This window comes from Branchiostoma floridae, chromosome 13 (assembly GCF_000003815.2).
Source record: "Branchiostoma floridae strain S238N-H82 chromosome 13, Bfl_VNyyK, whole genome shotgun sequence".
NCBI lineage: Eukaryota > Metazoa > Chordata > Leptocardii > Amphioxiformes > Branchiostomatidae > Branchiostoma > Branchiostoma floridae.
The window spans coordinates 2,648,328-2,670,633 of record NC_049991.1 but is presented as its reverse complement, the minus strand read 5'-3'; the positions used below and the strand labels follow the sequence as shown (position 1 = coordinate 2,670,633).

General features: G+C 41.5%; 1 protein-coding gene across 1 annotated transcript; it reads left to right on the top strand.

Moving 5' to 3' along the window:
* Positions 1-10,160: 10,160 nt before the first annotated feature.
* On the top strand, positions 10,161-21,478 carry LOC118429079 (forkhead box protein J1-B-like). The gene is made up of 2 exons (XM_035839442.1): positions 10,161-11,298; positions 18,447-21,478. The coding sequence occupies exons 1-2, from the start codon at positions 10,744-10,746 to the stop codon at positions 19,212-19,214; spliced, it is 1,323 nt and encodes a 440-aa protein (XP_035695335.1). The 5' UTR covers positions 10,161-10,743; the 3' UTR covers positions 19,215-21,478.
* Positions 21,479-22,306: the final 828 nt, after the last annotated feature.

Below are 22,306 nucleotides of genomic sequence, written 5' to 3'. Positions count from 1 at the left end.
AACTGTAAAATCATTTCCAAAGTCTATCATTGCAGTTTCAAAGTAAGAGTTAAGTCATGGAAACATAACAACACTAATGTCTAGACAACTATAAGGAACTACGTTTACTACTGTAGGGTTCAACTTCATTTCTGCCACGGTTCTGCATAGTGAATGTTTATTTTTGTCACAGAAGAAACGTAGTCTTTTGGTGATCTCCTTAATGGAAATATAATTGTGGCCACTGTTTCTTTCGGTCACGTAGTAAGTACACTACTTTTTTATGATCATGGACAAAAATGCAAACGGACGACCAGTATGGTACAAAAAAAGTCAGCGAATCTGTCCAGAGGATGTTTATTGTTTAGATTGGTAACAACATTCGGTCCGAAACGGGAAGGTCAATGACCCCGGAATCACGCGTCATCGCTAAACAATCCCATCTTGACCTTGCGTGTGTGTGCGTTCTCTGTTTATGCATGATCACAACCCGACCCAACTTGACCTTGCGTGTGCGTGCGGTCTCTGTTTATATACAAGATCACATGTCGTCTGAAAGGAAAGGTCACACAGAAAGGAAAATACCCTGCGAAAGTCCTTTTGTTTTTGGAGGCTGTCATATGTGTTTTAAAGGTCCATTGTGCAACATTAGGACAAAGTGTTGAAAGTAGATTTTCCTAACATTTTTTTGTCATAGAAAGTCAGATCAACACTAGAATTGCATATAACGTTAGAATAGCAGCGTATAGAATTGCATACCAATATTCAGGGAAGGAGACAACAATATCATTGCACCATATAAACTGAACTCAACTGTACAGTATGTTGTTTCAAAACAGAAGGGTCTACTTTGAGATGGTTTTAGAAAAATTAGCAGGCCCTTTACAGCTTAATTTGGACATTTCAAATACGACATGTTGATTTAATTGTTTAAAGTGTCAGCATTTTTTCTATACGACACGTTGACGTAAAACTGCACAGTGGTTGTACATGTAATTCAAACCTGTTCTCGACAATTTTTTTTTTCAATTTTGGTTCCAATATGCTAACACACGCCAGTTTACCTTTATTCGAGGGGCAACCTATATCCGTTGATAACGGCGGGGTATTCATGGATATCAACATATTAAACATTGCAGTTTGGAACCAACGTCCGTCAATTTGATATCCATAAATTGTCATTGTTAAAGCTATGCTACGGAGTTTTATCTATGTGACCCCCCAAGTTAGACCCTCCTGGCCGTAAACAGCAACTTCCAGGCCTTCAGTAGGCACCCTAGGGGGTGGGGTAATCACACTTCAGTAACGAAGATAGGTTACTCCGCAGATAAAGGTGAAGTAGCGTTACATAATGGGCTTGTACTAGCAGAACTATTAATCGATATTAATCCTCATTTGATTTGCGACAAAACATCGTCTCTGAAAGGTTTGGAGGAAGTATCAGATTTTGAAACGGATGTGGTTTGGGAGCGGAGGCAGCTGCTGTATTTCAAAGGTCGTCTCAGGGTTATCTAAACCCACACCCCACGTCAAGATTACTGCTACTGTACCCCTGATGGCTAGACTGATAAAGTGTGGCAGTTTACTTCAGTATAACGTTATTAGATCGACGAAACGCATATGTGAGAATGGAAATGTTTCCATAATGAAGTCTTCCGGGAGGGACGTAAAACGGGGGTCCCGTGCTCGAGGAGGTGCCTCGACCACGTTAAACAGACTTTGGGTACCTACTGGCTGCAAAATACACCCGATATTATTATTATTATTATAATCCATAGTGCTCCCCCAAAATATTGCTAAAACCACATCTTCCTTTTGCCATACCATTATGAAAAATCAAAACATGTTGAGGAGGTCCGCTAAAACCTCGTTGGAAGAACGAAAATCAAAGAATATCCTTCTTTTTTTTCCTGTCTAAAAGAAAACATGTTTGAGGCATCTGTTAAGAGATCAGAATCCCGAGAGATCTAAAAAAATAATAGCGTTTGGGGTCTTTTGTAGTTTTGCCTTTATTGCCTTCAAATTTTGTCTTTTGTATTGTTTGGGGAGTGTGTCTGTCTGCCTATTTTTGCTGTATTTGCACACATTTTGGTCAGCATAACTTAGGAACCTTTGGATGGGTTGCGACGTTATTTGGCAAGTGGGTATGTCTTGGAAGGACAAAGTTTAAGGTCGATTTTGGGCGTCCTGGCGGCCTTTCCTTTGTACTACAGAGGAAAGTACGGTTTTTGTATCTTTTGTACTGAATATGTTTTGGGGGTCTTGCCATGAAAAAGCAAAAATATGAAATTTTCTTCTTCCAGAGGTAGATGTACAGGGCCCATATCTATCATTAAGACCACAGCATGTCCAAGGCCAAAGATATCAAAAGAGGAAGTCCAGCTGCAGGACCAAGGTCGGCCCGCTGGAGGCCCAAAATTGAATCTGGCCGTTTGGTCAAAAACACCAACCCATGTAGCAAATCTGATCATTACAATCGCTCCAAACGTTTTAGACATCAACGCACAACACACACACACATACACACGGGCACACACGCACACGCACACACACACACACACACCAGTAAAACTATACCTCCATTTTCATGGAGGCGACAAGTCGTTGAATATAATAAAACCAGTCACAAACGCGTGCCTGTTACGAAGCTGTCGTGTTACACCGAAGGGAGGTTATAACCTTAGAACAGTGGATCAATAAATATCGCGCATAGGAGCTTTGTAAGAAGTCGTTTTCATTTATTTGCAATTTTCCAAATGTTCCATCACCCTTAGTTCCTAGTATAAGGCGATGTGTTCTATTATACGGATGACATCGCCGCACTGATCAATTTTCGTTTGTTTCCACCAAAAAAAACTCTTTTGACGATGCTGTAAATAGTACAAAGCTATTGCAAAAGGAGCAAGTACTTGCAATAATTGCAAAACAACAATCGGAAAACGGACACGTATATCGCAGAATGCCAAAGTTATATCCAAAGACGAAGATGTGAAAGTACAAAAATCAAGAATCTATTTTTCGACATACCATAGTCACCATACTCTTTTTTGTTCAGTCATCTGTTCAACCTTCCTAACCAATTATGTTTCAAAATGATGGCAACCTTTTTTGCCAAACTTTTTATCCGCACGCTCGCATCAGTTGCGGGAGTTCCAAGAGGATGTAGTCCATACAATAAAATCAACATGGCCTAATAGTAGGGTGGGATCGTAACGTTTAATTGATCTCGCGTGTCAGAAAATTGGACAGCCTAAAATCTTTACCATCCTCACTTACCACATCTGCTCGGAGATAAAAAATTCCGGATTCAACCGGTTGAACGCTGCAGATGAAATATTGGTTATAAATCATCACTATGTGTTGCAATTATAAACCTGTTTTGAAATCTGAACCTCAAAAGGTCAGGTTATAAACAGTAGGGGTTAGCCAAGTTTGCCCCCGTGGGTGGTCAAAGACAAATCAGTCCCAGGGGACTAATAGTAAACGTGATCTTGTGGTTAAGTTCAAGGTCACGGCAAGATTAGACTTTCATGAGGTCTAAGATAAGACTTTACATAGGACTTAACGTTGCCGACCCAAGTTGGTATCTTACTCCATTAAAAATGGAGGTACTAGTATGGTTTTTGGTGTGTCTTTCTGTGTGTGTGTTGCGTGTGTTTGTGTTTCTGAATATTTTGGCCAGTAACTTAAGAGCCTCTAAATGGACTGTAATGGTATTTGGCATGTGGGTAGGGATTGGGAAGACAAAGGTCAAGGTCGATTTTCGGCCACCTACTGTGTGACCTTGGCACTGCAGCAGAACTTCTGGTTTTTGTATTTTTTGACCTGGATGTGCTATGGTCTTGATATTCTTGTGTCAGATAGCTCATGATATATAGTTTAGTTGGAGTGAATATGATTAAGGCGAGAAGAATTCATAAAATCAACACAAGATATTCATTCTGTAGAATACAGTCTAAAAGGTTCGGTAACAAAATTTGACGATAGCGAATATTACGAGCGTTTATTTTGACTTGGTGGTTTCAACACTTTGCCCTCCTTCTCAGTATTGTCATTTTCATGTCCGGCAATCTGCTTGGAGATTAATTATCAATAGCGCAACAAGTGGAATATCGGGACACGTGGCTACATGAAACCAAGGTGGTTCGATCCCTTTTTATCACACCGGTCATTTGGACGCCCTACTGTGTTATGACGCAGATATAAACAGGAATAGCTGCACAACGCCCCTTTTAATTTCACATATCCTCGTGCCGTAGGCTGATGTCATACCGAGTATTGTTCAAACGTTATGTGAATAATGTGGCCTACAGGATGCTCAAAATTGGGTGTATTCTCCAAGCAGAGGTTGGTAATAGCAGTGGCCTAGATTTTCGCCGGCTCGCTCCGAAGCATCGAATATAGGTTGCCCCCTGGATAAAGGAAAAGTAGTTTGGAGGAAATCTCACTGCTAGGGAAATATAACAATTCCTTAGAATGTCTATGCTAGTCTATTAAATATAAATATAGATATAGGCATTGCGATATATTCTCCAAAGAAATGTTACGGTGTGATTATGTATGTACAGTATGTATGCATGTGTGCATGTGTGTGTGTGTGTGTGTGTGTGTGTGTGTGTGTGTGTGTGTGTGTGTGTGTGTGTGTGTGTGTGTGTGTGTGTGTGTGTGTGTCTGTGTGTCTGTGTGTGTGTGTCTGTGTGTGTGTGTGTGTATGTGTCTGTGTGTGTGTGTGTGTGTGTGTGTGTGTGTGTGTGTGTGTATGTAGTAGTAGTGGTCACGATTTCTTTTTCTGAAGGGAGGCGGCTAAAAGAAATCGCGGCCACTACTATCACTCCGCTGTACTCTGCTTGAAGATTAATTGCGATTGGTGACATCATCAGGTTCACGTCCGTCCGTAGGAACGTTGACCTTTGACGTTAATTAGATAGCTGACAATTCCCTGAGGCCCCTACACACCTGACAATGTAGGGGGTGGTACCTGTGGTATTCAGCAAATTTACAATTTGCCAATTCTTTATTTACATGTAAAACACGGAACCGTTTATTTTTCAGCTTAACTAGCGCAGTTGACGTAAGTAGAGGGGTGAACTGACGGGTCATTTGGAAAGGAACCCGGATAAAATCATAACTAGAGGTTCGGCTCCGGTTGTTTTTGATGTCTTTTTGTATGTTTGATAAAGATTGTACTGTACATCGATCTTCTTACAATTTCTTTATACATGTACTTAGTAAGTTACACCGACACTACAGAATTGCACACCAATATTTAGGCAGCTAGGAAGGTTACAACATCATTGCACCATACAATTACAAACTCACTGTGATGTTTCAAAAGCAGTGTACGGTATGTTGTTGTTTACAATAGAAGTTTTTTTTTTTTATTACAGCTGACCTTGTACAGTTTGCTAAGTTTACAAACAAAAGAAGAACGAACTAATGAGGCAAGTATGCTGAAAAACGACTGTAAATGTCATTCACATGAGCTTTTTTTTTGAGAATATTTTCGATTTCCAAGATTGTTCACATGTTACATAATGGGAAGTGCACCAAATCTCTTTCTGCATGAGTCCTCCCGGAGTGTTTGTATGTTGATTTGTTCATACCTATAGATATCCATATATGTGTGTTTAGTTGTACTGCAAGTACTAGTAGTTGTTATACATGTAGACCTGAAAGCCGCTGTGCTTTTGTCGTGTCAATAAAGATTTGTAATTTGTATAAAGTCCTCGGGAAGACCTGCCTTGGCTACCGAACAGATTCTCTGCTGACCCTGGCTAAGTCTGGTTTCCCAATCGACCTCTAAGCGTAGCCTCTACCAGGCTTCGTGGATCGGTGGTCTAATTGTAGAAATAATTTTTGACAAATAGAGTCTATAGTACGCTAGGGTACTTAGCCGGCCAGAAGAGCATGTTTCCTTCGTGGTGAGGATAATGATTCTACCGATCCACGGAGCCTGGTAGAGGCTACTCTAAGCGCCCTATAGGACATGTATCGTTTGATAAAGTACAGCCAATCCTCGGTGTGACAACAGCCTACGGCACGACGAAGTGTGAAATTAAAAGGGGGCGTTGTGCAGCTATTCCTGTTTATATGAGCGTCATCTCACAGTGGGAGGTCCAACACCCTTGTTTTGTAGCCACGTGCCCCGGTATTCCACCTGTCGGTATACAGATTGCAATATATCTGCAGTAGTTTATAGTTTATATTGGACACAGTAGTACATGGGGCATTTCAGTTCTTCACTGAGCGAATCCAACAAAGATAAAGGATATAGCAATACATATAGCACCTGTCGTACCGCTGTGAACCACTAGGCGACGCTACGGCTCAGCCATTTTTAAACGCCTGACAGAAAACAAAACAAAATCGGCCGCCATTCGGTCGACTCGGCAGTTTGTTACTGGTTGTTCGATTGACAGTTAAGATTGTCAGAATAATCAAGTATGTCGAAATTTCTGTGTACGTTGTTTTTGATGATGAATGCTGATGGAAGGGGTCGATAAGATAGATCATGGGGTTCTGTAAAACAGAAACAACATCTATTTCCCCTAATTCCAGAAACATCTTAATCATATAGAGACAACAAGCTTTTACATTGTATCCTTATTGCCAAATATGTAATTTACACCTGTTTTTTTTTTAAGATTTGAAACCAAACTTGAAATACTTTAAAGCTAAAATTGCCAATATGCCAATGATAGATATCCCTGAGATACACCTGTTAAGTCAATCACAGACCAATGATCAACGCTTGTTACCCCTCTCTCTTTCACCCAGTTTTGTCATACCTTATGTCAATATTTTTTTTTATTCCATTGTGCTCCAATGATTTATATGCTGTTGTGTATGACGCTGAAATATTGAATAAAGTTTTAAAAAATCTAATTCCCCTAATATTCTTTGGGCCTGTCCCCTGGCCATTATTATTGTGTTTTTTTTTAATGTTTACAGGTCGGATGGTGATCAAGTAACAGTGAAACACGTGCCATATGAAAAATGGCCGCATGGAGGCGCTTTTGGTCTGTCCCTTACGTCAACAACGAACACTGAATGAGAGCACTGCGAAAACGATATCATCATGGTGGCACATTTCTTCATTCATTGGCGTTTTACGCTCTAGAAATGGTATCAAGAAGGTTTCATTAGATAGAAGATGGGAAAAGACGTTGACGCGTTTTGTCAACTATCCGACTTTATCATTTATGTGTTCTCAATACAACTGGACTGAAGTCGTAGAGATAATTTTCCAAAGTTGCCTTCGTGTGATCCAAAAGAACGCACGCCAAATTATGGCAAATATGACCATGTACCTGTTTTCACTTGTGCAGAAATGAGACACGTATCACTTTTTAGCCACACAATGTGGTCCACATTTTTTTCTATAATGCTTCAGAGGAATTCTTACGCGTTCGTATATAAGACATAACAGGTGTCAGGTCGACAATGGTGAAAGCTGGAACTACCATCCTAGTTGCCCCGTTTTCTTTTTTCACCTATTACCTGTTTACCTACCTTTCTTCTGAACCGTTCCACAAAGAAATTGAAGAAGGTTCGCTCTCCTTCTAGAAATGGCTACTCTCCAAGCAGAGGTTCGTCTCCGGTTGCTTTTGGCGTGTTTTTCAGGCATTTTCTCTGGTTTTCTATTTGCCCCGTTTTCCTAAAGTCCGCCGTCCATCCATTAAAGATAACGGCACAAAAACGCCCAACAAAAAGCCTAAAAAACGTCAAAAACCAGCCGGAGCTGAACCTCTCCTTGGAGAATAAGAAATGGCTTCCCCTGTTGTGGAGTTAAAATTGCGCCACCTTGGTTGTCAAACCCTTATCTTCCACCAACCATTACCTCTAGGCTCCATGTTGTCTAAAAACCCAGAGTTGTGTTTGTCCGACGTCCCAGTCATATAAAGTTATCTAAATCCTTGGGTCAACATAGAAGAGATCGTGACTGCAAAATCATAGGCACCGCCGATAGGTACACAAACACATCATGTTCGTGTTGCGAAGAACGTCACTATGAAAAGATTAATCGAGTTCTAAGTGTTCTAGGACGTCACCAAGCGACCAATAACAGGGATAGTTAGATGGAGCGTTAGGGGAGGGGGGCGTGAGTACTGACCGCGGCAAAGCGAATGAATGGAGGCCCTCTCCAATTTCGGCTTGGCACGCTTACGTTTCAAATAGGGCCATTTTTTCTCCCTAGGTATCACTATTGGAAACTCTACGTCAGTTTTTGTCGTATTTGTGAATATTCTTCTATTAGCCTTACATTGATTTATATCACACAACACATATGGAACACATACAAAAAGGAGAAGTATATGTTGTCTTATCTAAATTTTATAAACTGATCAACTTGGAATATTTTTCTCCCATTGAAAACTCCACGTCACTCGTCAGTTTTTGTCGTATTTGTGGTTATTCTTCTATTAGTCTTACATTGGCAGATATCACACAACATATATTGCGTATATATAAAGCCAAGAAGTTGTATGCGTAATCTTATATATACTCAAAATCTGTCATTTTATACGGAGATTGTGTACGCGTGTGGTTCGAACTGAGAAAACCATACTCTTGTAGACGACATAGACTCAAATTTGGTCATACAAGTCTGTCAAAAACTATCCTAAACGCGACCCCCTTTCCATCATTCGTGACTATTTATCTGGGTTTAGTTTAATAGGGCACTACCTCACACTGACACCTCTAAAATATCCAGAGAAACCCGAAACCACATATTTTCCCCGGTATGTTACCCCCACGGTAAACAAATCATAACAGTCCACCTGTGCTGCAGTTCCATTGCCACCGCTAGGCGATCCGCAAAAACATTGTCAAGTAAATAGACTGTTTTTTTTTACCCTATCAAAGCCGACGGCACCCACGGTATATCTAATTTCATGAATTTTGTTTTTCTTCTTTTCAAATATTGTGTCCACGCATGGCAACGGTACTCTGTAGGCGTAACGTAAACGTAACTTTTGTAAATAGTACATTGACGACATGAAATACATTAAGCACATAACGTTATATCTTTATTAGACCCAACACATATCCAGAGTCAATACTTTATCATGTATATACACATTAATTTGTGAATCTATCAATGGCACATATGATTTTGTACTTTATGCTTTTGTAGTACTATGTCGTATATCGTGAAGATAATTTGATATGTTATGAAAATGACGTTGTCAATATAACCACATATCAAGAACTCAAACACAGTTAAACGGATTTTAGAGCTGAATTAAAATGTTGTATTGGTAGCTCACTTACATATCGTACAACCTTATTTTGTCTTTACACATTTTAATACTATTGTATAAAAGACGGGTAATATCAATATGCTATAGCGTTCTGTGGTCTGCGCAGTACGATTATAAACGTATTAGTTCTAGAACAACGAAGTGAGGGTTGACATTTCGTTTAATTCCAAGTTCGCAAATTCAAGACAATGTCTTGAACCTACTATTTTACAGGTCTTATACAACTTCTCGCTGGTCTAGAGCTTTACCAAAAGTGTCGCAGGTGAGACTTAAAGAAATATTAGACACTTTCAACAAGATAATCATTTCTACTTCTGTCTAATTGTATTTGAGTAAAGTCTATTTATTCCTTGTTGCGGTGAGTGACGCAATCATGGAAACCACAAAGTCAATCCCACGCGAATCTCAGCTTCGCCGTAACTCGGAAGTAAACAAACCAAAACACCTTGGCTCACCAGGGACCGCTATTTGACACCTGCAGTACTCGCCCACGCCGGTAGATGTTTTGACTGGGTTTTAAACCTCCAAGCGGCGGGAAAGCCCATTCAGGAGACGCCAGGACTAGTCCACTATGGGTGAGGTAACGGGGTGAGTACAAACAAGACATAACAAACCTCATTTTTTTATTACAAACAGCAAGAAGAGTTGTGGCTTCTAAACTTGATATAAGAATTTCCTTAGTATATAGACACCTTTAAGAAATTAAAATATGAACAGTTGTGAAGAGTAGTAATTTTACATGAAGTTATTTGAACGGCATACTGTCCCTCCGTATACCTCACCCCCGCCATTTTAGCAAATGCGCTGGCCCGACCACCGACCAATCGCGCGCGAGCGAGAACAAAGGATATTATCATAGGTCACTAGCAACAGGTGGTTGTTTGTGGACCAATGGGCGCGCGGTTACCGCTGTTGATATTTATTTATGCAGTTGCTAGCCCCGCGGCCATTGGAATATATTAGACTAGTAGGGTCTAGGGGTTCATTCTGTGAGAATAAGGCCACGCGTTGCGGAACTCGTGGTGTTTTGATCCGAGTCTCTCTGGTCTGACAACTTTTTCCGGCGCCCGGAAAATCGTGTGACAGCTGTCAGGGAACGTACCAAAGGCGAACGAACGTAAGAACCGTTTTTCTTCCGGATTTTAGAACTGTTATCCATTCGAAGAACAGCATTTTACAAACTCCGTACTCTGTTCCGGTATATGAGATGGGACAAGCACTAGTGGTCTACAGAATATCTGTCATTTTGGTATAGAGACAGCAGCGACTTGTGCGACCAGTACCGCTTAAGACGGACTTAAGAGGACCATTTCGCTGAGAGAATTCACTTGTTCCGGGACGGATTTTTGGCAGACTATTACACGCAATAATTCAATTACCTCCTGTGGGTAGCGTAGCACGCAAGCTAGCGGGGCGCATTCCGACACTAGCCGGACCGGTGCCACCACTCCAAACCAAAGGGTTATCGTCTACTACTACAACAGACAACTATCTAACCATGATCGGACAAAGTCAAGGAAGTCCTGTGTCGTCCAGCAAAACTGCTGTAAGTACCACAGCTAACTCTCGGACTAAAGTCATAGCGGATAAATTCAAGCAAAACTGGATGGCGCAAAATCCGCAAGCAGACTCTCAAAACCCGGACGCTCAGAATCTGGACGACAGCTTGACTAGCCTGTCGTGGCTGCAGAATCTGAACATTATGAAGATCCCGACGCCGCCAAGCAGTCCCAAACCGGCGGAGGATGGATCCAAGCGGCAGACGCAAGCCCAGCCGGCCGCCGTGTCCGGTAACGCGTCCCAGCACGTTCACGTCAAGGAGGAACACAAGGCGACGCTATACGCGCCCGCCGGCCCTCCCATCGGCACCCCGGAAAGCATCGACAAAATCGACTACAAGACAAACCCGTACGTCAAACCGCCGTACTCCTACGCAACCCTGATCTGCATGGCCATGAAGGAGACCAAGAAGAGCAAGATCACACTCTCAGACATCTACAAATGGATCAAGACCAACTTCAAGTACTACGAGATGGCCGAACCCAGCTGGCAGGTGAGCACTTTACACACTAGCGTGTAGTGGGTGGTCTGAATGGTGTGTACAAAATATAACCCTTTCTGAAACGCTCTCCACTGTGCTCAAATTACCGGAGAAATATGAATATTACCGGGATGTTGAGAAAACATAGAAATAGGTGAGGTATTACGTAAGACTTGGTAATGTTTGCTTCTTTTCTTTGATTCGCCTGCTGTGTCAATAGTAGCGTGGTTCGCCGTTCATTAATAGCCGGGCGGGATACGCGAGGTCCGGCGGCAGGTGTACTTGTCGGCCCCGCCTTCCTCTGACAACAGTCCCGACCTACTCCTAACCAACACCGCAAGTTTGACGTAGATTCAAGGAGCACGTTATCGTAACTTCGCAACTATGAAGCTTCGTGTACGTTTTGACAAGAAAGTTGGACGTAAAACAGCTGTAAAATATGACGTTTGTCGTAACAGAGGTCAAACTAGCACAACGGTAGGGTCAGTACGTGAAGAAAAGGGGGCGGGCCGCGTCATGCACATTTTTGGACGTCAGAAAAGCAAAGACTCCAACATGCCCCGTGTATAATCATGGCGCACTGGTGGTGGATTCTAGATAAGGAATGTTGTTAAACATTGATTGGCACTTTGGCTAGCAAAACGTGCAAGATAAGAGTGCAGAAAGCTTCCCGAGGCCAAACTTGTAGACGCAAGTCAATGGAAACAAAGGTTTGGAATTCTACACCGGAGATACATGAGAATCGGTTCGCCCCGTTTTCTTCAATTTTACGCATTTCTGCACCCGTAGTAGGTCATGTATGTACCCTCCCTCTATCGAGGTATATGAAACCTGTACAAAAGGTATCATAAAATATTCAATAAAAGGCAGGAAGCGTCTTTAATAATCTGTACAGCCAGGGGTTGACAGGCAACCCTCCCTACCGGGCCACCCCTCTTCCATTCAACCTTTGTGTCAACACGCGCTGCAAACGCTGTAACTTTAGCTCCTCCCTTTTGTTCGGCAACAGCCCTCCAAAACCATCCAAATCACGAACGCTTTTCACCAAACGATGACATATCTCATTCTACCTGCTGCTTTCTTGTCCTCTTGTCGGAATTACAAGCAACCAGGAGCTAAAAAGCGTGCAAAAAATGCGTTGATGGGGCGTGCAGAAAATGCACTGAAAGAGCAGCGTAAAATTAGCCCTATACAAAGGCGTCTGGGGTAATATTGGACCTGTTCTATTTTCATGGCAAAGTAAATACGCGGCCGCATTCACCTGTGCGGGTGTAACGTTTCAACCCTTCGTATAAACCCTGCATATCGCTTTTAAGGGTGTCCGGATTTAGGACACATGAGGACGCGTTAAGATTGCACGTAGAGACAGTATATGGTGTCAATCATGATGTGGCAAGTTTGACGTCCGTTTTACACACATCATTCTAGCGATGTTATGACTGTTGCCCATTTAAACAGGGTCACACCGATTTACGTTGTAAAAGGGTCCTAGCGAACATGATCCTACAGAAAACAAATTATGACCGTCCCATTGTCGAGTTTTCCATCGTCGGCAACCAAGTCGGGCTTAAGAATTCCGGGGTGAAATTCCGCGGTTGGTCTCACTCGAACAGGCGTGAGAATGCTATGCTGTAAAATCACGTAGCGAACATACTAGGGGGGCAAACTCACCTGTCAAGTAGCACCTTATCACAAGACGGAAGTTGACAATCTCGGAAATCGTGATTTTTCTTTTCACACCAGGCGCCAACGCAAATTAAAATTGACAACTTCAGATCTAAACTTTGATTGTAAAAACCGTGTATACTGTACCTTTAGTGGTTGTCTGCAGATATGAGGCAAACGCTACACATTGATCATATTTACAAAGTTTAAATAACGTATGAAATGTTGAATAACGGAAATGGGTACGACCTTTACCGACCCGAATGTATTGCTCACATGGGTATACATTGTTACGAGTGGGTTGGAACAACCCTCCCCTGGGCCCCACGTCACACACATACACACCTGTGTCTGGGAACTTTCCAGAGGCTGAGCTTGTCCTACCAGATGGTACTACAGGTCACACGCACTACGTGCCTTTTTACATGGCGGAAACAACCAGCAAACAAAACCATTTCGCCGTAAAGTCTGTATATCGTGGGATGTTGTAGTCGAAACATACGTATTTGTGAAAACATTGGCCTGAAAACCTTAAAAATGTTCGCAATTTCAACAAGGACACTGTTATCTTAAAGTGTTTATGCTCTCACATGTTGACATATGCTTGGTGGTTCGACTGTTCGGAGTCAAGTATTCAAAGCACGCATAACCAAAGCACCGACTACTACACCAACTGTGTTGTGACGTCAAGTAGAGGAAGCCAACAATGGCATAAATAAGCAATCATGTGCTGTTTTGAAGACAATTTAGCAGAGTTCCTGACCACTTATCTCTCATCAGGTTTGTTTGTGACACCTGTCTCCGTACGTAGGTGTCCTCCCTGCACGTAGTCCTATCACGGACACGCCCTCAAATTGGCCATAGGAACTTTAAACATTGATTATACGTTGTCATCGAAGAAAAAAGAATTTACAGAATACTTCAAACAGTGATAGATGACATAGAAACTTCGTGTAAAAATCACCTTTGTCAATCAATTTCATATTTCTTTACCGTTGGACACATCAACACAAGTAAACGAGTATCTACATTCATTCATTCTTTCACTGTCAATTGCAGAATGAAGTGTGCGAACGTGCGGGTAGCAAAATCACACGGATTTTCATCAAAGACCATTAACAATTTCTCAACATCTGGTCGAATGATTTGTGTACTTTCTAAATTGAGGAAATGATCGCTTGTCTGTGTGCGACAATCGAAAATGTTGCCACACAATCAAATTGTCTTCAACATTCAACAATTGTGTCTGAGTGCACCGTGGGATGCCCTTGCTACCACTGTTAGACAATCTTATACTTTGATAGACAGTTCCATTCTGATAAAGAAAACAAAAAGGTTTATCATAGTAATGACCAACACAAGGCAATGTGATTGAATTGCACCAAATAACGTAATTCTTGAAATCATAGCACTGTGACTCAGCAAATCCCAAACACTTTGTCTGACATTATGTCAACATAGAGTAATAGTAAATATGCGTCAGTGAGGTAGAGATGTTTGAAGGATGTCAAGTATACTGAAGTAGCGTGACTGGACGTGTATCTACTAGTACCCAGCCTCCAGCAAAGTAGCCACATTATTAAGGATTAATGATAAGATTGACACTAATAACACAGTATCATGCCTCCAAAACAATAATCCCAAGTCTTGTTGAAAAGTCACAGGGACTTCATATAGATTGACGCGATTCATTGCTCTTTGATGAAGATTGTAGGCACTGTTCAAGAATCGACACAAACTACGTAGGCAAAACCTGGGCGTGTAAGCCTTGAGGGGGTAGTGTTTATAGAGTGCCCTAGATTTTTCAATGCAAATTTTAGATCATGCAGTGTATTTTGGTGTAGCTTCGTATCTATGAGAGAGGAGAGAGAGAGAAAAAAGAACATGAAAATCACATGTCATGGTGCCACACACACGTTATAATTCAACAGTTACTTTAACATCAGACTCTTTGAAGTTCTCAGATATGTGAAGGAGGTCTCTTTTACCTAATTAATAAGTAATTTGGTGACGCAAGAGGCTCCTTTAAACACCAGTCTCAAGGGGACTGACGCTCCCACCGCACATCCTGCAGTTCTGGTCAGACGAGTTCAACGCTTCCTCCCCTGGGGAAACTTCCGTCTGTTGACGTCAGAAACCACAGTCATGCAAAACGACGCATGTCGTCGCCGTGATGGTCGATTGGGTTTGAAGCAATTATGGTGATGCCGTAGATTTCAAGACAACTATACAGCAGCAACAAGCGTGTCCAGCAGCTTGCTGCATCCGGCATCCTTGTGGTGCATCTCTGACATATTTTGTAGATTTTAGTAAAGCTTTGGATTCAGCGCTTTGGCAGGCCTTCTGTTACATTTGTAGGTCATCAGACCTTTTTGCCTCCCTTCTTGGTCCCTTAAATGCCTACTGAGAGGTACTAAAGTACCAGTAGAATGGAACACTTAAGAGGAAAGGTCAAAAACCAAACAAAATACCGCAGTACAAATAAAAAAACTTCAAAACTGTCTGGAAAGTATGATATGTTTTAATAGATAGACGGCTCGACAGCAAACCACGTCATCAGTTCGGCGACATGCGGCCTAATGAACTAAATTAGAGAAAATATTTGCTAAGATTACTCCTTTGTTGTGTGGGACAACACGAAGTGGTTTGCCTGAAAAGGACCGTGAAGACCCGCGTTCTGCACCAGGTCGGAACAATACGGGATCGGCAAAGGACCTCAATACCCAGTTTTCTTTGCAGACAGTTGCTAAATGTGTTGTGGACACACAAGTGAAAGGCCGACGCCGGGTTTTTATAGGTTGAGTCATTCGGGTTCTTAAGGCATGGGTCACACATAGTGACTATGAAGTGGTGGCCGGATGCACCTCTCAAAGTGGAAACCTTCTGACAACGTCAGACGTGTTTCTTTTTTTAACTTGACGTATTTTTCTTTCGCGTTGCACCCAAGGCAGAAAAAATGTTACTCATTTCTTCTGTTTGAACAGCCTTTTCCTGTGTTTGCTGCCCCGAAGGTAGAAAGCTCTCCACGAAGTAAATCCACTCTTACCAAGTTTTTCGTCTGCATATCCCAAATTCTGTAATAAGTATAAGTGAAAGAACCTCATATCATGTTACCCCCACCCAAACAATTTGTAATCCTCGTCGCTAATACTTTTAAAGAAGAACGTTGACTTTTCCCATGACAAATTTATACTAAGCATGCCATAAACCTTGACGCAAACATCCATGAAAGGCTTCATGTTGTAATCTCATTAAGTAAAGCGTAAAACTCCTTCCCACAATGGTATAATAGTGGAAGATTTTCCTTCAAGTGGTACGCCCAGTAGAAGGCACGCCATGTTTGATGACCGAGGAGTCGGGTGTCTTGTGAACAAAAGAGTCGTCAGGAATTCTACCCAAAGGGTTGAAAGTTAGCAGGTCGTCTAAGATATCAGGACCGACGCTTGGCGTGCTGCAAGCTATCAACAAGCAGGCATTATGTCACATAGTCGGGTGTTATGTCACAGCGTTTTGGGTATACTGTTTGCGTCCCACATATATGATACAACGGGAACATCCCTTTAATGGACTTATACCTTTACGTGGATATTGTGTCATGTATGCTATTCAGTTTCTTTCAGTCATATGCAAAGTGATCTTTGATAGCATCTGAAATAGAACAATCTCTGTGTCAATTGATATGGTTTCAATTGTAAGAGTCCGAAAATCGGACGGCCTATCGTTTATAGAAGAGGTGAAAATGGACCCACAATCATTTCAGACATATCATGAAGAGATGAATAAAAAAACAAAACAAAAAAGGTGCACCTTTGAAAAGCAAACAGGAATATCAAAATCAGTTCCTTCTCGTTGTATCAAGCTTTAGACGAACTGTCTCCAAAATAAAGCAATAAGGAAGGAAAGCTGCTTGCAATAAAGTTGCCTAAGTAATAAATGACGTAAAACACCTGTTTTATGCCCCCGCCCTTTTATATGGCAGATAAATACACAAAACAGCTGAACAAGAGAACGTTGGGACTACAAGTATAGAAGGAGGGAGTCATCAACCAACCAACCGTTGCAAAACAATATGCATTAGGTCTTGCCCTACAAAACAATAGACGTCTCCCAACACTGTTGTTACAACAGCTCACTGCTGTAAACATGTTCACAAAAACCGAATACACAAAATTGAATCTTTTGTTCAGTATGGACGGTATACCAAATTAATCCCAAGTGACTGTAAGAAATGCATGGTGGCAATCCTCTTCTTCGTTAGACAATGGAGAAAAAAATTACACCTGGGACTGGGAGTAATTCAAGAGACCTCTTCAGTTGTTCTGGTTGATCAGGACCAGTAGAGTCGAACAGGAAAGTTTATTTGATTGTGTAATTGGGTTACCCCCAGGCTTGTTCACGTGGGGCCAGGCCTACAGGAAATACTGTGACATGGTGAGAAAGTGACGACGAAACACAATATCTTCATGAATACCTGTGAAATCCTTTAATCGAAATACTTTTCACACTTCTTGTAAGTGAACAACAAATAATTTTCTTCCCATAACATGCATAAATGTTCTTGATGACCTTGTCAATGGTAAAAGTGTGTTCAAGAAATCATCCATAGTGTATAGTTGTATGAGTAATGAAAGTTATGATGAAACGGCTCGAGAACTTTCTTCAATTTTCAACAACGGTACCAAACAATGACAAAACAAGATCAATCATAAGGACAATGTTTCTAACGATGATATCATTAACGACTCTGGATAATACTGATGACCTTATCCGCTAAATTATTCATCCTGGATATGAAAGTTATGCAGCACAGCATGTCAATCATACACAATTGTCATAATCCCCACCTTACTGTATGATAGGCTCTTTCAATTATTAATCCATCAACGAACAATAGTTTTCGACAACCGGTGGCAGAGTGGATAGTGTAGAACAATGACTGATAGAAATATTCTGTGTTGTGATTGTGGTGGAATGCATGGACTGAATGGGAACTGTCAGCAAGTTTGATATGTTGCATGTCTGCGGTGGAAGAATTGATGTAAACATAAAACTGTCATTGCTGATTTGCTTCTTGCACGGCAGTTCTCTGCACATTAACACGAAATGTGCCATCACACAACATATCCAGGCCACAAGGGAATGCTTAGACAAAGAGTACTGTAAAATGCATTTAAGTTTGCGGGGTTTTAATTTCGCGGTAGCAGGAAATAGGACTGTTTGGGGTGGTTTAAGTTTGCAGTAGCACCATGCACTGTGGTCACGTACTGCCATGGAAAAATGTTCGCGGTGGTTTTAAGTTCGCGGTGAATTGGTAACACAAAAACCGCGATCTTAAAACCACTGCAAAAATGTATACATTTACAGTAGTGTGCACTAGAATATAGTGTGTTGCTTCAGTTTACCATGATTGTTATGTGCAAAATGAATTTCTATGCAAAGAAATTTCAAACGAAATGAAACATCGTTGTAACCGAGATTCAACTCTATCGTTACAGAACTCCATCCGTCACAACCTGTCCCTCAACAAGTGCTTCACCAAGGTGCCTCGCAGTAAGAATGAGCCTGGCAAGGGCGGTTTCTGGAAGATCGACCCCCAGCATGCCGACATGATCGTCAACGGTACCCTGAAGAAGCGCAGGCCATCCAGCACTCTGGAGTCCTACCCGCCCGCCAAGAAGATAAAGAAGGAAGAACCCGAAGCGAAGTCATGCAACAACAGAAGAAAGCAGGCCGTGCCCAAGCGTACTGCTCAGAAACATGGCGGTAACCAGAACTCTTTCATCGTCCCACCCGACGACCCCAACCTTGGGTCTCTGAAGGGCGACTTGAATTGGAACGCTATTCTGAACGACGAGATCACGGTAGATGGTATCAAAGTTAAAGCCGAGGACATTCTGGGCTCTACGTGTGCCCTGAGTAGATCACATAGCCCTCTCCTAACGGAAACGTCATCATCCGTTGACAGCGACATCTTTAACGATGACCCCCTGGATCTCACGATTCGCGGCATCTCCATTCCACCACCGCCCGAGTGGCTGCCGATCGACCAAGTCTTGTCGGAGCCATCCCACCTGAACGAATCCACCAGTAACATTTTGAACACTAACCTACCCCCCTCCCCACCCTCGTCCGAGGGGTACCGCCACCCCTGGGAGGAGGCTAGCGAGTTGGACTCTATTGTAGACATGAACCACTTGTTCGAATCTCTAGATGATCTGGGCCCAGACGATCTGTCCTGGATCAAAACTGAGCCTGGGTTGTAATGCAGGGTGGGGCCTGTGTTGTGTTGTGTTCAGTCTCTTTTGTATACACCTCGGGACAGTGGAATTTTGTATCTATAGTTATAAAAGTCATGCGGATGTTTCCCCATGGCATCAAGATCTATCGCGGTGATGTAATCTCGATCCAATTCCGTCCACTGAAAAAAAAACTAACAGAATATAAGCCAAAATTTAAGGGTGATGGGTGTTGTTCATACATTCAAGCTGTGCACTTAAAGCCTTCTATAATTTACATATTTTTCCAGCATCATTTATGTATATCATTTTGGGATGGAGGCTTCTCAAAATCCCATCATAAAACAATCATAAGATCCATTTTTGTGCAGATTTAATGCTCTTAGTAAAACCATTCGTCCATGGTCATTAGACCAGATTTCTATATCCGTCCATCAGATTTTTCTGTTATTGTTGATGTAGTTTCGATAGTATCATGTTCCGTCCATTAGAGAATACTGTCGTATATACAACAAATCAGAGTCATTTATTATTTAATATCAATCAGGTTGAAAGGGAATATGTACCAAAAGAGACATCTACTTTGGCATTCATCCATAACAAGACGAGGACCGGAAATACGTTGAAATTGGACTTGAAAATGACAGCATCATTTTGGAGGAGTCGAACATAGTCTATTATGTTACAATATTACTACACACTCTTTTGGAAATTTGTGGCTTAACTTTAGAGACTCATTGATGGAACTCCATTTTGGTACCATCTTTAAAATAAAAATCATACCAAAGAAAATGCGCAAAAAAATACAGAAAATCAGTGCCTTACAGATTCATGACCATTTTTTTGCCATCATTTATCAACTGACAGTCGTGCTTTCTTGGAATTCGTCCCCCAACAAAGGCACGCAAATTAATTATTCAGAAAACAAAGCACATGGTCGCACGGACTGACCTCTTTTTCTTCTTCACGAAATCGATGTCCGAAACATGGTGCTCTGTCTACACAAAGCGAAAAGGTCAAGTTATGATGGATGTCAAAATCTATCTTGTTTTTATCCAGATGTTTCAACCAGAATTATCTTTCAGTTGTGTTATAAATGTATGTATATGAGATGTTTTATTATTCTATATACGCCCTCAATCAGTTCTCGATCCAAGATATTGTATATCACATCGCACAGCTTGTGTGTCTTATATAATAGTTTAATAACATAATACATTATATGTATATGAGAACACTCCAAATGGGAGAAATATCCAACATATTTTATGAGTATATATTTTTCTATATTATCCGCTGAAGGTACAGTACTCCAAGGTGTTAAATGATATGTAACTATTGGCACTGGTCCTTTAGCGGGAGAGGGCTGATGTGTAAAAGTGCTTTCGAGTCGACGTGTAACATCAAATATTTGCGGGCTCTATTGTCCGCACTTTGCGTACAGGCAGTTTTCCGATAAATTAAACTGTCAATACCACCAGCGGTACCCCATGGCAGTTTGCCCGTGCATGTTTACTCAGCATAGGTTTGTTTGGACATGTTTTGCGATGGCATAGCTGTTTCCACAGCGCTGAAGGATGGGGGAAAGTATGCTGGCAAGGCATACACCTGAGTGTTTGCCATGTCATGCTAGGAAGGCGTATACCTTACTGTTTACCACCCCACATACTTGGACATTAACCCCGTCTTTCTGTAAGGCCTTGTGCAAACCTGCAAATCTGAGCCACGGCGAGGTGGCAAACTGGGAATGACGTTAAGTTTGGCAGATGTGCATTGTTAGCACGGACAGTCCTGCTGAACAAACGAAGGAAACTCCCAGCCATTTAACCCAGTATCCTGGACGCACCCAATCATCCGTAGTGCCTTAATATTATATAGAAACACCGGGTGATACCTATGGGGGTGTGCGAGGATTATTCTGGATGTACAAGCACTTTGTTATGTAACCATGGCTACTGTTGCCATGGAAATGTCTTGCATTTTCTGTGCAGTGTCTATTTTACAATCAGAGATTTATACTAACTTATTATCTGCATGGCTCCAGGCCTTGATACCACATACATTGTGTGATGTTCTCTGTTGTGTAGGGGTAGAGAGATTTTGTTGTTAGCCTCTTGGGTTCTGCCAAGTTTGTGTGTAGTGGATTTTTCTTTGTTGGTTCTACATATGAGATATGCTGGCATTTTGTGCTTTTATTGAATTCTGTATATTGTGCAAAAAATGGAAGGTTGTGAAGTGTGTGAATTCTTTTGCAGGACTTTTGGGAATAAAGTTTTGCAGTATGAACAATACAATTTGTTTTTGTCATACTTTGTCTTCTACATACATATAAAATGCATACAATCATATTAAGCAATAAGTCAATATGAACAACAATTCTACAATATATAATTTTATACTTCTACTGACAGATTTTAAAAGAGACCTGTGTGCTCATAACGAAAATATTGAATACAAACACTGACAGTATATTCCCTATCATCCGAGATACCAACCCAACCGTGGGTTGGATCACCTGAAGGTTGATCCGACAGAGACTGATGTGGCCCAAGTTATCACCTAGTTTGGAACACGCACATCATACATTATCCCAGCCCAGGCATGGCATTATAGACAAGTATAGTCAAAAGTACACTAAGTTTTTCATAAAATCAAAAGTATCATCAGTTAAGAACTGTTACAGTACAACCAAAGGAACTTGACAAAAAAAACAATTTACTGGGTAAAGCCATTCGATTGTTTTGTTTACTTTACATATTCGAAACATTCAATGATTCCAAAATTGACGACGTAGTACTGCATCTACGGTATAATCACGTGAAATGACTAAACCCTGTAGAGTCTGTACCTGTCATTCATCTGGAGATGTATATTAATAGTAAAAAGGCACCCGGTCTATCTGCTCTGAGCGTACACGTCAAAGTCATCACATTTCATGCGACAAAAGTTTTACATATAGTAAGGATACAAAACGATGTATTCTGTACGACCCAACTGCGGGTAGGATCACCCAATGGATGGAAACTTGGTGTCCTCAAACATTGTAACAACACCAATTCTAACGTTCGAAGCCACCGAGTCTTCTGTGCAAAGTTCTACTGAAATTGCAAAAGTTGAAT